At 44.9% G+C, this 14,583-nt stretch overlaps 1 protein-coding gene across 1 annotated transcript; it reads right to left on the bottom strand.

Annotated features, from left to right (window-relative positions):
* Window positions 1-332: 332 nt before the first annotated feature.
* CHD9NB (CHD9 neighbor) lies at window positions 333-506 on the bottom strand. The gene has a single exon (XM_063109918.1). It carries the CDS (start codon window positions 504-506, stop codon window positions 333-335), a length of 174 nt encoding a protein of 57 aa, XP_062965988.1.
* Window positions 507-14,583: the final 14,077 nt, after the last annotated feature.

Genomic DNA, 14,583 nt, shown 5'->3' with positions numbered 1-14,583 from the left:
TCTGGGCATTCACAGTTCAGCGGCAGACAGTCTCTGGAGCCAGAACAGTCTGGTGTTGGGCTGGTCTGTTTCCAGAAGCTGTGGAAAAGTCCCATGATGTGGGAAGACTTTGGTCCTCTCTGCCGGAGAGCTGGGGAAATAGGATTCCTCGCACACGGCCTCCTCCTCCCCACAACTCCAATGAGCAAAGCCTGCTGAAGGTAACTTCTGGAGCCTGCATCCCAAAAGGGGGATTTCTCTCTCCTCCCTCTGTTTGTGGCTTTTCAGGATGGGGGGTTGTCTCAGGTTTCACAGGCCAAAGGCAGTTCCAGGAATAAGGTGAGGGTCTGACACTAGAGAAAATCATCTCGGCTCTTGGGCTCCGGGGTTCCATCCTCCAATGAGATGTCTTTGCCATCTGCTGCCTCCGTGACAGTCTCCAGATGTGGCTCTTCTCCCTTGGGCTGTTCTCCCAGCTTCTGGGACTCATATACCACCTCGGTGCCCTTGCTGGCGTGGCACCCCATCTCAGTGGGATGCAGAGAGCCAAGTGCCCTTGGACGTTCTGAGAGGAGGAAGGTCTGTGCAGCTGATCCGCAGGTGCCAAAGTTAAATAACCCTTCTTCAGAGCATTGTTGAAAAGGAGCTTGGGTTGGTTTCTATGACCACAGGGAGATGCCCCCTGTGCATAAGGAGCTCCCTGTGGAGTGGGTAGGGCCCAGAGGGCTGCCCTTCCTGCTAACCTGGCTAGTTCCAGGCACTGTGCCCCATTCATTCATTCCACTGGAAGAATTCCCTCTTGCTTAACCTTTAAATTCTTTACAGATCACTCCCCACAACCCCCACCTAGTTACCTGTAAACACCAGCCCATGTTCACATATAAAGAAAGCCCCGTTACTATGCAACTAACTGTGGCCTCCTTCCATGTCCCAGGGTCACATTTAGTTCCGGGACTCACAGACCCCCCACGTGGAGGACATCCCCTGCCCTAGAATGCCAACTCCACCCAGTGTTGAAGAACAGGGAGTCCTAAGGCCATAGACTACCAGGGTTACCCAAACACATGAGTAATTAAAAGAACTAACAGTTATTGGGTGCTGCTCTGTGCCAAGCACAGTTCACATTCATTATCTTGTTTGCAACTCTAAGAGGTAGGTTGTATTATTTAATTCTCATTCGACAGATGGAGACGCTGAGGCACAGAAAGATTGAGTAATTTATGTGAGGTAGTTACTAACAGCCAGGAAATAGCAGAGCTGGGATTCAAACCCAAGTCTTCAGGCTTCCATTCTGTTTATCACAATGCTAATCTTAACTGTTACACTATTTTAATCCATCTACACACACCATCACAGATGTTATCAGCTGCGTAGGCTGTCATTGCACTCTTAATCGGGGATACATGGGTAAAGGTTTTCCAGCTGTGGATGATCTCTGATGTGAACTCTTTTTGAGTGAAGCCTTGTGTGCTATGGAACTGAAGTTAGGAACTCTTGTGCTCCATACTTGACCCCTATTTTATTTTGTGATCACTTAGTGTATTAGTCTGTTTCTGTTGATTATAACAGAAATACCTGAACCTGGGTGATTTGTAAAGAAACAATATTTATTGCTTACGTTTCAGAGGCTGGGAAGTCCAAAGTCCAGGGAACACATCTGGTGAGGGCCGTTTCCTGGTGGTGACTCTAGAGCATCGCAGGGTAGCACATGGCAAGAATGGCAGGAATGGAGAGAGACTAATCTGTTCACTCTCCCTCCTTATAAAGCCATCACACCCACACCCATGACCACCATTAAACCATCAATGGATTAATCGATTCACTAGGGCATGGTTTTCACAATCTAATCACCTCTTCAATGTCCCATCTTTCAATTACCATAATACGATTTCCTGACTTCTTAACACTGTCATAGTGGGGGTTATGTTTCAACATGAGCTTTGGGGGGACAAACATAATCAAAACTATATCACCTAGCTCTCTTTTTCCTAACTCTAGTAGGGCCCTGATAATTGTGACCCAGCCCCTAGGAGACTTACCTCAAGCAGGCCCTGCTGTCTCCAAAGCCCAAGATCTCCCCACTCCAAGCCCTCTTCCACCTCTACCTATAGTTAATACCATTCCTCCTCCCTGGACCTGGGAATCCAGTGATCTGCAAGAATGTGGTAAAACTCTCCTATAAGTCACCTTTGAACAAACTTCTTGCCAAATGAGCCTGGCAGAGTGACAATTAGGAAGACATTATGATGCTGTCTGTTTACGTCCCCCATAGAAATGCCAAAGCACACTTGGGGGTATCAGAGTGGAAGGGGGAGTTTCCATATACCTTCCAATTGAGAGGCTCTAATTAAGGCAAATCCTCATTTGGATATTGAGATCCTAGGCCAGTCATCCTCTTGTGAAGCCTTCAAGTTAATCACCCCGGTGCCAGGTGAGAAACTCTCAGATTGGGCTTGAATCAGTTCAGAGGCATGATCAGTGGGAACAGAGGGAGGGTCCTTTGCTAAGTGAACAGGGTAAAAAAAAAAACCTTGGCTTGTCTGGGACACCCCACACATCGAAGACCTGTTATATAATCCATGGGGCCCTTGAAAAATGAAAACGTGGGCCCCTCATTCAAAAATTATTAAGAAATTTCCAGACAGTGACAGCAAAACTTCGAATCATTGGGCCCATGAAGCCAGCTCTGCCCACACCCAACCTCTTCCTTGACACTCACACAAATGGATTCATCTCTGATGAGGACTGTTATTTGCCAAATCCATTAGCTGACTCAGCTCAGGGGACACTGTCCTAGGAATAGAATGAGGCCAGAAGAGAGACAAGAAAAGAGAAATGTTGTATGGATAACCCAAAGATGGATGGAACCTCAGTAGGACACATTCAAAATATTTTAAGGTTTAAATTGTTTCCTTGAATATTACTACCTACAAAACATAACACACATGCACAAATCAACCTAAAACACAAAAACTGCTTGGAAAAAATGTTGACAATACCCAATGTTGGCAAGGTTGTGGAGGAACTGGAACTCTTCATATGTTGCTGGTGGGAATGCAAAATGGTGCAGCCACTTGGGAAAACCATTTGGGAGTTTCTTAAAGATTAAACATACACTTACCATAGGATATTTACCTGTATTAGTTGGCTCAGGGTGCCATAACAAAATACCACAGACTGAGTGGCTTACACAACAGATATTTATTTTCCCACAGTTCTGGAAGCTAGAAGTCCATGATCAAGGTGCCCGCAAATTCAATTTCTGCTGAGTGCTCTCTTCTTGGCTTTTACACAGCCACCTTCTCACTGTGTCCTCACATGACCTATCCTTGGTGCTCTCAAAAAGAGAGAGCTCTGATACATCCCTTCCTCTTCTTATAAGAACACCAGTTCTATGGGATTAAGGCCCCACACTTAGGACCTCGTTTAACCTTAATGACCTCCATAAAAACCCTACCTGCAAATACAGTTACATTGAGGTTTGGAGCTACAACATATGAGTGGGGGTGGTGAGGCACCCAATTGGGTATAATGTTACCCAAGGGAAATGAAAATCTACATTCACAGAAAAACCTGTACACAAATAATTAGAGCAACTTTATTGATAATCAAAAATTGGAAACAACACAAATATAAATGGATAAGCTGTGGTACATCCACACAATGGAATACGACTCAGCAATAAAAAGGAATTAACTATTGATACATGCAACAAGTTAGATGAATTTCAAAGGCATTATGTTGAGTGAAAGAAGTCAGTCTCAAAAAGTTACCTACTGTTTGATTCCATTTATATGATATTCTCAAAAAGACACAAGTATACAAATGGAGAACATGTGTTCTCCAGTGGTATCACGACAAAGTGATAGCTTGAGGAGTTTCTGGAGTGACGGAACTGCTCTGTGTCCCAATTATAGTGAGAGTTACACAAATCTATATGTGTATTAAAATTCATAGAACTATACTCCAAAACAATTCAAATTTACTGTATACTAAGAAAATATTTTAAAGTTTACAGATCAAACAAAGAAATAAATAAAAATCATTTGCCAGGAGCCTAAGGGCTTATTTGCCATTTGGTCTCTGTTCTCAAAATCATTTAAAATCCTTTCTCTCTCGCTTCTTAAACAAACAAACAAGCAAACAAAAACACCTGCCTCTAATTTAGCTCAACTGCTCTTTATTGATCTACATAGTACAAGGTTTTATTTGGGGTATTGTGCAGTTTACCGAACCTTAATGTATTGGAATTAAGTAGGCCTGGACCTGGAGGCAGAGAGGGCTTGTGTGCAGAGGGTTATCTTACAACAATGACTGTAGGTCAGAGGAGTGGCCAACCCAAAACACCCTGCAGAAGGGGGACTGGAGGCTTAAGCACCCAACCTCAATCTCCTCCATCCCTCTGATCTCTCCGGGCTCCCATTGGCCAAACCAACTAGAAGCCAGTAGGCATAGAAGCCTTTGGTATTGCCCTTTTAGGTCAGCCTTCCAGGGCACAGAGCAGAATGGAGAGTAGATGCAGAGAGGCAAACAGAAGACATGTAGCACCTCCAACATGAATCTTGCTCTCAAGGACATAGAATCTGTGGGGGGAGGCAATGTTCTTGTAGCAAATTACACTATTTGGTGGTATTAGTTTGTTTCTGTAGTTCATAACAAAATACCTGGAACTGGGTAATTTATAAGAAAATGAAATTTGTTTCTTACGGTTTTGGAGGCTGGGAAGTCCAAAGTCCAGGAAATACATCTGGTGAGTCTTCTTTGGTGGTGGCTTTACAGAAATGCAGGGATCTCACATGGCAGAAAAGGCTGATCAGAGAGAGCGAGAGAGAGAGACTCTCATGTGCTCTCCTTTTAAAGCCCTCAGAACCACACCCATGACCACCATCACTAATCCATTTATTAAGCCGTGGTTCTCAGAATCTAATCACCTCTTCAAGACCCCACCTTTCAATTATCATAACAGGATTTTTCACCCTCAACAGTTACAGTGGGGATTAAGCTTCAATAACTTTGGGGGGCCATTCAATTTACTGCATTGTGCCCTGAACCCCAAAACTCATGTCCATATCACATACAAATACATTAATTTCATCCCCATAGTCTTAACTTGTTTCAACTCAACAGTCCAAAGTTCAAAGACCCGTCTGTGAAATCAAAACAAGTTATCTACTTCAAATATACAATGGTGGGACAAGCATAGGGTATATATTCCCATTCCGAAAGGGAGAAGTAGTCCAAAAGAAGGGGATAACAGGTCCTAAGCAAGTCTGAATCTCAGCAGAGCAGGCATTGAATCTTAAAGCTGGCAAATCATGTACCTTGACTCCATGTTCGATGTTCCTGCATACTAGTATGGGGTTGGGTCCCGAAGTCCTCAGGCAGCTCCACTTCTATGACTTTCCCAGTCTGAGGCCATGCTTCAGCTCTTCCAGGCTGGCATCCCATCCACGCTGGTAGCTCCACAAGTCTGGGGTTTTCATGGCGGTCCTGCTCCCGTGGCTCCACTAGGCACAGCCTTGGTGGGGTTTTTCTGCTGCAACTCCAACCCCCCATTTCCTCTTGGCATTGCTCTAGCAAAGACTCTATGTGGTGTATCCACTCCTGTGACAGATCTCTTCCTGGGCCCCCACACTTTTCCACATATCCATTGAAATCAGGGTGGAGGCTCCCAAGCTTCCACAGCTCTGGCACTCTGGGAGCCTGCAGACCTAACACCATGTGGACACCATCAAGGCTTCTGACTTGTATTTTCCAAAGCTGATTGTCCAGCTACACCTGGGGCCAATTTAGTCACAGCTGGAGCAGCCAAATCAGCTGTGGTGCTGGTGTGGGGACCAGCATCCTGAGGTGGCCCTGGGCCATGAGCCTGTGGAGGGAGCCTCAGGCCTGTTCCCCAAGACCATTCTGCCTCCATCAGCCTCTGAGCCTGTGATGAAAGATGCAGTCTCCAAGATCTCTGAAATGCCTTCAAGCTCTTTTTTTTACCCCTCTCTGGGTAACCCCTTTTTTCTTTACTAATCTCCTTAGCAAACAGTCGCTGGGCTGCACCATTGTATTTTTTTCCTGAAAATGCTCTCTGCTTCTCTACCAAATGACCAGTCTGCAAATTTTCAAAATGTTTGCACTCTGCTTCCCTTTTAATTATAATTCTGGATTTATGTCATGCCTTTCCTACCATGACAGCAGACTGTTGCAAGTAGTCATGCAGCTTCCTGAATGTTTTGCTACTTAGAAAATTCTTCTGCCAAATACTCTGGGTCAGCACCTTGAAGTTTCACATTCCATTTTGGGCATGAATAGAATGCAGCCAAGTTCCTTTCCAGTTCGTAGCAAGGGTGATCTTTGCCCCAATTTCCAATAAGTCCCTTCTCATTTACATCTGTGACCTCCTTAGAATGGTCTTTACTCTCCATATTTCTATCAGCATTCTGGTTGCCACCACTTAACCGGTCTCTAAGACATTCCAAACTTTCTTCACCAGCATCTAGGCTTTTTCTAGCCTGTATCTCCAAATTCTTCTAGCCTCTCCTCAACACCCGGTTCCAAAGCCACTTCCACATTTTCAAGTTATTTGTTATAAGTAACACTCAACTTCTCTGGTACCAATTTTCTGTACTAGTCTGTTTCTGTTGCTTATAACAAAATACCTGGAATTGGGTAATTTATAAGAAAAGAAAACTTATTCCTTAACAGTTTCAGAGACTGGGAAGTCCAAAGTCTAGGGAGCAAATGTGGTGAGGGTCTTCTTTGGTGGTGACTCTACAGCAATGCAGGGGTCTCACACGGCAGAAAATGGAGGAGCAGAGAGAGAGAATTTCACATGCTCTCCTTTTAAAACCCTCAGAACCAAGCCCATGACCACCATTATTAATCTATTAGGATTAATGGTCCTCAGAATCTCATCACCTCTTAAAGTCCCCACCCTTTAATTGTCATAATAGGATATCTCATATTCAACAGTTACAGTGGGGATTAAGCTTCAATAACTTTGGAGGCCATTCAATCCACTGCAGTGGCAGAATGCAGTAAATGCTTTAATACGGGGATAAGTCACACTGGAAATAAGGGACAGGAGAGGGCCTCCTACACCAGGCCACATTTGAGCCAGACCTAGAAGGATGAGCAGAATATTGAAAGAAAGTGAGTCGAAATGCTGGGTGCCGATCAAGCTTTATTAAAGGAAGAAAGTCTGCTGGGCTGCACTCAAAATTGAGGGCAACACCAGGCGTGGGGGTGGGAGAGCTTATATAGACTGTAAGGAAGACTGACGTAATCAGAGAGGGGGTTTGGTGCTGGAGTGGAAGATAAGGCTGGGGGATGCAATCAGGTGGAAGGTTGCACACATGCAGAAGTAGAGGAATTTCTATTTCTCAGAAACCACGAAGTTTCTTGTAAGGGGAAGGCTGGTGGCCATTTTGTGCTCAGGGTGTGTAAAATGGTGCCAGTCACATCCAAGATGGTGCCAGTGACATCCACAACCCATCAAATATTAGCTGGTAGAGGAGGGAAGGACATTGTGGCCCAAATGAAGAAATATAAATCCCTCCCTAGGAGTTTAATTTAATTCACCCATCATTCATGGAAAGGCAGCTCATGGTCATAGTTAGGAGCACTAGTTTCAGTGTGAGCGGAAGCTGAGGTTGAATACTGGCTTTATAGTGGACATGCTATGCAGACTTCAGCATGTTGCTTAACATCTCTGACTTCCTTTCCTCATCTGTAAAATGCAGCTAATAATAACTCCTTCCTGGGACTTTTGGAAAGAGTCAATGAGACAGCATCAGTGTCATCCTGCTATCACACCCCTAACATCTGGGAGTGTTTGCAGAAACAATCCAGGACTAGAAAGTGACCAGTCTTGTTTCCGTCAATCATAGATACACTGTGACCTCAAAAGTCAAGTTGCCATTCAGTCCACAGGACCAGCCTCACAAGATCAAGTGTCCTTCCTGGGATGGGCACCCAAGCCCTCTCCTGTTGGTCTCTTTGAGAACCCCGACTTCTTCCTTCTCTATGCTTCCTTCTACCAGAGTCCTGACACCATTCTGCCCATGTCCCTGATGCTCCCATTTCTACCACTTTGGACAAGAGAGGATCCTCACCCTCTTTAACGGAGCTTTACTCTAGACGATAAATACACCTTTTTCTGCTAAAATATAGGTCACGTCTCATAACGTAACTTTATGAATTTATTTTTAAAACAAAATGAACCAGAAGTCTCACTTTGAAGAAAAGGACCGGCAGAATAAGAGAGCAAAAGGGGTAAAAATGAGAGTACCTTGTCCTTCACGTCCCATATGTAAAGCACGGTGTCCAGCACATAGTAGGTGCTCAGGAAACAGTAGCGAAGTGCTCCAGAGCATGTGCTCTGGAATCAGGTAATCCAGATTCAAGTGCTGGGTATTTCTTTTACTAATTCTTCCACCTAAGGCAAGTTAGCTAAATACTTAAGTAACTTAAATTTAACATTGAAGTTTAAAATTAAACATTTAAGAAACTTAATCTCAGTTTCTTCATTGATAAAATGGGAAAAATAATAGTGTCTACTTCATAGGATGATTGTGAGGACTAAACTAAATAATCTGAAATTCTTAGTGCTTAATTCATTAAAATATTTCAGTATCATTATTGATACTTCTTCTGCCTATCACTATGCTCAAGGATACCAAAACCCATGGGGAAAACAGGCCTGGTGACAACTCTGCAGATTCCAAAACACTGATTAGTAGAATTAGAAAATGCTAGGAGAACTCAGAGGAGAAAGTCATTAAGAAGATTTAGCCTCATCAGGTGATGCCAGATGTCTGAATCTGAAGGTTGTAATCTGGGATCTCTGCCTGAGCATGTTAGCGATGGGAGGGAGCTTTTCCAAGGACTGCTGCAAGAGTGTCCTGGAAGTGACTCAGAGACACGTTAAAGTGAAAGAATAGGAAATTACCTGCCAACTGGTACCTGCCATGGGCTGTCAGCATTTCTCTGACCTATTCAACTTCTCCAGGGCACCAGCCTGCAGTGAGTTAGCTGGGGCTGGCCCCTATCAGTGACACCCACCACCCACCACCCTTCCAGACACTTCCCACACGTGATACCTCCCCCTCCTTCTCTTCCTCCTCCTCTGACCTTGATGTTGACTTTCACCAGATTATACCAGGACAGAGCATCCAGACATTAAGTAGGCACACACACTGGGTGAGCTAGGGTGATCACAGAGTGATGGAGGGGGTGGCGTGGGGTGGGGTGGGAGTTGGCCCAGGCCTCACTTTCATAAATCACCTCAAATTGGGTGTTGTTATTCCCAAATGTTGTCACAGAGATAAACTGCCAGGATTAAAAGAAGATGTTCCCTGTATAACTCTGCCACACTCGTATCCACCACCAGACATCTATGCCTTCCATGTCCTATAAATAGATTTTCTTTTTAATTAATCCTGTACTTATCCTAGAGAGAGCTCGATTACATTGTATTGCATGTTTGTGTGTGTTAAAAGTGTTAATGTGTTACATTAAATGTGAATTCAAGAAGGGCAGAGATTTTTGTATTTTGTTCTCCGTTGTATCCCTTGTTTGTAGAAGAGTGGCACATACTAGGTGCTCAGTTAATGTTTTTCATGTTTTTTGGTAGCTGGCTGGTACCAGGATCTGGAACCGTGACCTTGGTGTTATAAGGCTGTGATCTAACCAACTGAGCTAATCGACCAGCCCCCAGTTAATGTTTTTTGAATGAAGAAATAAATGAAATGTAAACGAGTTAGATAGTCCACCATTTTTAGGACCCTATCTTGTCATGTCTTCATTTTTAAAAAAAATATTGGAAGCTTCAGGAAAGGGAGGTGGTTAAGGGTCCTCACAGCTCTGAAAAGTGGGACTCCCCTGGACATTACACTTCATTAAGTGTCATCTGATCTTAGTGATCAGCTAATAAGTTCTTAGCCAAAAGCAGCTCTCCCTCCATCCTGGACGATAATTGAAAACACGAAGAGGGTGCTTATGGTGTCACAGTGACTAAGGGTGGCTATTGTCATTTAGTGCCTGGAGTCAGGGATGTGAAATGTCTTGCAGAACCAGGACAGCCCCATCCAAAGAAATGCCAATGTCTACCCAGTGAAAAACACTACCTGGGTTGCCAACTCCTAAGGGACATGACTGTATATCCCTAACTCTACGCGGGGTCTGACACAGACTGGATGTTTAATAAAGTTCAACCAAGGAGAATGGAGTACAAGGGCCAGGGGGTTGCAGTGCCAAGAAGAAAGAGCTGCTGGTAGGGGAAAGGCCTCCCTGGGCTTGAGAGAAACCCAGTCCTTTGCATATTGTGATGCTCCCGGCATATTTAAAAGAGAAGTGATGCCAGATTGGGGTGTACTGAAAGCTGCCGGATAAAAGGAAAGATCCCTGAACCCAGCCCGGAAAATCCCAGGATGAATCCTAGGCCAGGGGATTAGGAACCTTCCTTCTCTCTGGGCCCCCAAGAGAAAGTTTACCAAGTACAGGTCCTAGTGCCCTCTGGGAGGAGAAAGTGGCCCCGCCCAGGCCGGATTTGCGCCCGGGGCTCGCAGCTTGTTGGAAAACCGCCCACGTGGGAAGCCCTAGCTGCATTTCCGCCCTGGACTGCGCTCCCACCTCCCAGCCCTGGTGCCAGCGCGGCCACCCCGCGCCCACTAGGTGGCGCCGGCGCTCCAGTGGGTCCCTCACAGGCGCAGGAGAAAGCGACAGATCGAACCTGAGTCCTAGGATTCCAGGGACTGGAGGGCAGCGCCGGCAGCCAAGGTAGGATTCCTGAGCCCCGGGCGTTTCCCTAGAACGTCTAAGGTTGGGTGGGCAGCGTGGCGGGCGCCGAGCACTGCTTGCCGTCTGCAAAGATAACCAGAGAAGTCCGGAGCGGCCACACGTGTTGTTGCCTAAGGGGACCGGGAGACCTGCAGTCTCCAAGCTGGGCCTAGGTCACTCGCATACAAACATCCTCCACTAGCCCGTGCTTCTGCAAAGCATGCGCAAATCCCCAAACAGCAAGTCCTAAAAGCCGAAAGGAGTTAGTGTGGCCCAAAGCTACTCGAGTATTGGAGCTGAGTGCTGATAAGATCCAAAGCACCACTTCTTAAACTTGGCTGCACGTTAGCATTGCTTAGGGAGCATTGATGCCCCAGTCCCCCCACCCACACCCCGACCCAAACCCTCCCCCCCCCACCCCACCCCGCCAAGATTCAGATGTAATTGGTCTGGGTTGGGGCCTGCGTATCTGGTTATTAAAAGCTTCCCAGGAGATTCCAGCTTGCAGCCAAATTTGAGGGCCCTTGATCTAAAGAGTTAGAGAAAAGCCGAGGATGTTTGTTTGTTACACCCAGAATGCTGGTGATTCTTTCCTTCTGCTTTTTTCTTCATGTGCTTTTTAACCAGGAAATACCTCTGCCTTTGAACTGTCAAACCCAAGATAACAAACCAACACTCCCCTCCCCCAATAGGGCTGGTACTGAAAGGGTTGAGCTTGAAAGTGGGCAGGGAACAGAAGGACACTAACGTGGAATGTCAGAGAAAACTCAAGGGGGTGGAGGAGGGTGGTGGGAGCTTCTTTCATCATTTTAGTAAATGTAGCTGAGCAGGCAGAGGAAGAGCCCTTATAACTAGTAAAAATGACCTCTTATATTTATATAACAGCGAAGTGTTACCAGCATGGGCTTGGAGTCCCCAGAGCCAGCCATTCCTTATGTGTGACCCTTGACAACTCACTGAACTACCCTCAGCTTCAGTTTCCGCATCTGCAGAATAGGTCTGATAGTATAAAACTCTTAGGGATGCCACGGGAATTATGAGGGTACTTCAAAATGTTCATGGAAAGATTCATGTTATCTTTTAATTCTATTTTTTCACAAACTTTTAAAAATACCTTCATATTAACAACAAAAGCTCGTGTTTACTAAGGGCTCACCCTGTGCCAGGCACTGCACTAAATGCTTTCTGTGCATTTCTACACTGACTCCTAACCATAATCCACTAAGTGGTATTACATATAAGAGCCCCCATTTGATAGCTGAGAAAGCTGAGGCTCAGAGAGGCCAAGGAACATGCCCAGGGTTACAATTAATAAGAGGCAGATCCTGTACCTGAACTTAGGCAGTCTGACTACAGAGCCCATGTGCAAAAGAATAATACTCCACTGTTTCCCTTGTTGACTGAGAGAACATGGAGAAAGCACTTAGCACAGAGACAAGCGTGTGATGTGTCCCCATGAACACCGGCTATCATGGCTGTGAAGAAAATACTTCCACACTGAATTGACTCATTCGCTCATTCAAAATATATTGACAGCCTACTATGTGCCAAGCAGTTTTCCAGAGGCTGGAGACAAAATGGTAAGACAGAGGTAAACCAGCCCTCAGTGAACTCACACTCTAAGAATAAGAGAAACAAGAAGTACAGTGGATCCTCACTATTTGCAAGTTCTGTATTTGTGAATGTGTTTATCTGCTCAAATGTGTTTGTAATCCCCAAATCAATACCCATGGCCATTTCACAGTCTTATATATGGACATGCGCAGAACACTGAAAGAGTTAAGTCACCCAGCGTGCACGTTCGCAGCTGAGGTCAGACAAGGGGTGCTCTGCCTTCTAGTTTCAGCTCTTGTGCTATAAACAAGTGTCCTTTTTGTGGTCTAGTTAGTGCCACATTTTTTGCATTCTTGTGCTTTTTTTTAGTGATTTGGCTGTTTAAAATGGCCCCGCAGCATCGTGCTAAAGTGCTGTCTAGTGTTCCTGAGCACAAAAAGGCTGTAATGTGCCTTACAGAGAAAATATGTGTTAGATAAGCTTTGCTAGATAAGGCATGAGTTGTGCTTTAAACAGAAACATGTTATAAAACAAGGTTATGGTTGATCTGCCAGGCAGGGGGTAGGAGAGGAAAAAGGTGTTTCAGGAAGAAACAGAAGTATGTGCAAAGGCCTGAAGGTGGCCAAGAGCTTGACAAGGTTGGGGAACCCAAGGAGAGCCAGTGGGCAGGGAGTGTGGTGGATAAAGGGAGCAGAGGTGCAATAATGCCATAACATGCTGGAGAGGGAGGCAGGGGCCAGGTGGCACTGTGTTTTGTGGGCAGCTCTCATTTCATCCGATTAGCACAGTAATCCTGGCAGGCTGGACAGGATTGTTTCTGCCTTTGATAGGTGATGAAACTGATGTCTCACACTGTTAAATGATGGTTTAGTCTATTTTCTGTTGCTATAACTGAATACCTGAGACTGGATGATTTATACAGAAAAGGAATTTATTTCTTACAGTTCTGGAGGATGGGAAGTCCAAGGTAGCGGGGCTGCATCTGTTGAGGGCCTTCTTGCTGATGGGGGACTCTGCAAAGTCCCAAGGTGATGCAGGATATCTCATTAATTCATGAATGGATTAATCCATTCATAAGAGCAGAACCTTCACAACCCAATCGCCTCCCAAAGTTCCCACCTCTCAACACTGCTGCATGAGGGACGAAGTTTCCAACGTGTGAATTTTGGGGGCTTACATTTAAGCCATAGCTAATGACTTTCATAAAGTTACAGTGCTGGTAAGCAGAAAAATAATCCATCTTCAACTTAATCTAATGTTAGGTAGACATTTGGGTATTGATCAGAAATCTCAGGACATGGACCTGGGCTGGAAGTTTGATTTGTTTGAGGGAAGGATCAGTAACTAAGAGGTAGCAAAAGCCATCAAGCATGGATGAAACCACCTGGGACAGGGACAATGGCAGAGTATGAAGAAGAAAATTTCTCATGTCCTTTAAAAAATAAAAACATTCCTGGTATAGAGACATTAATGCCTTAGTGAAAGTCCTAGATACCCACAGAGAGCAGAAGTAGTAGTGAGGGGGGTCACAAAGATATAGGCAGAGCAAGTGTGAAGTTCTCATCCAAATTGCCCCCTGAATTCTAGGTCTGATGCTCAGCCTACGCATTCATAGGACAGCCAGGCCTCAATCTACCTCTTGTTCCCGCAGGACAATGACCTTGAACAGGGATCAGCAAACTTTTTCTGTAATGGTCCAGATAGTAAATATTTTCAGCCTTGTATTTTTTGAAAACCATGTGGTTTCAGTTGCAACTACCCCTCTCTGCTGTTGCAGATGGTATGTAAACAAATGTGTAGAGCTGTGTTCCAATAAACTTCATGAACAGGGAAGTTTGGATTTTATATAATTTTTATGTGCACAAAATATCATTCTTTTTAAAGTTTTTTCCCAACCATTAAAAAATGTAAAAACCAAACAGCTAAAAGAATAAAAATAAATAAACATGTAAAAACCATTCTTAGCTCACAGGCTGTATAAAAACAGGCAGTGGGTGGGATGTGACCCATGTATATAGTTTGCTGACTCTTGATCCAGAATCATGGGACCTTAAGGGTCAGAAAGATACTAAATGTTCATCTAATTGAAGGCCTGACCTAGGAGTCTCCATTGAGCATTCTCAGCTATTTCTTGAGTTCCCCAAGAAAATGGAACTTACTGTCTCCCTGGGCCACTCATAGCACTGTCAGAAGTTTAGGGCTGGCCAGTTAGCTCAGCTGGTTAGAGTGCAGTCTTGGAACACCAAGATCAGGGGTTCCGATCCCTGAACAGGACAGCAT

Source organism: Cynocephalus volans, chromosome 10 (genome assembly GCF_027409185.1).
Source record: "Cynocephalus volans isolate mCynVol1 chromosome 10, mCynVol1.pri, whole genome shotgun sequence".
Taxonomy (NCBI): domain Eukaryota; kingdom Metazoa; phylum Chordata; class Mammalia; order Dermoptera; family Cynocephalidae; genus Cynocephalus; species Cynocephalus volans.
The sequence above is the reverse complement of the archived record's forward strand: the minus strand, read 5'-3'. Positions and strand labels throughout refer to the sequence as shown.

Bases quoted from the DNA above. Each gene is read 5' to 3' on its own strand.
- CHD9NB (XM_063109918.1), bottom strand. From the start codon at position 506: ATGGGGTGCCACGCCAGCAAGGGCACCGAGGTGGTATATGAGTCCCAG.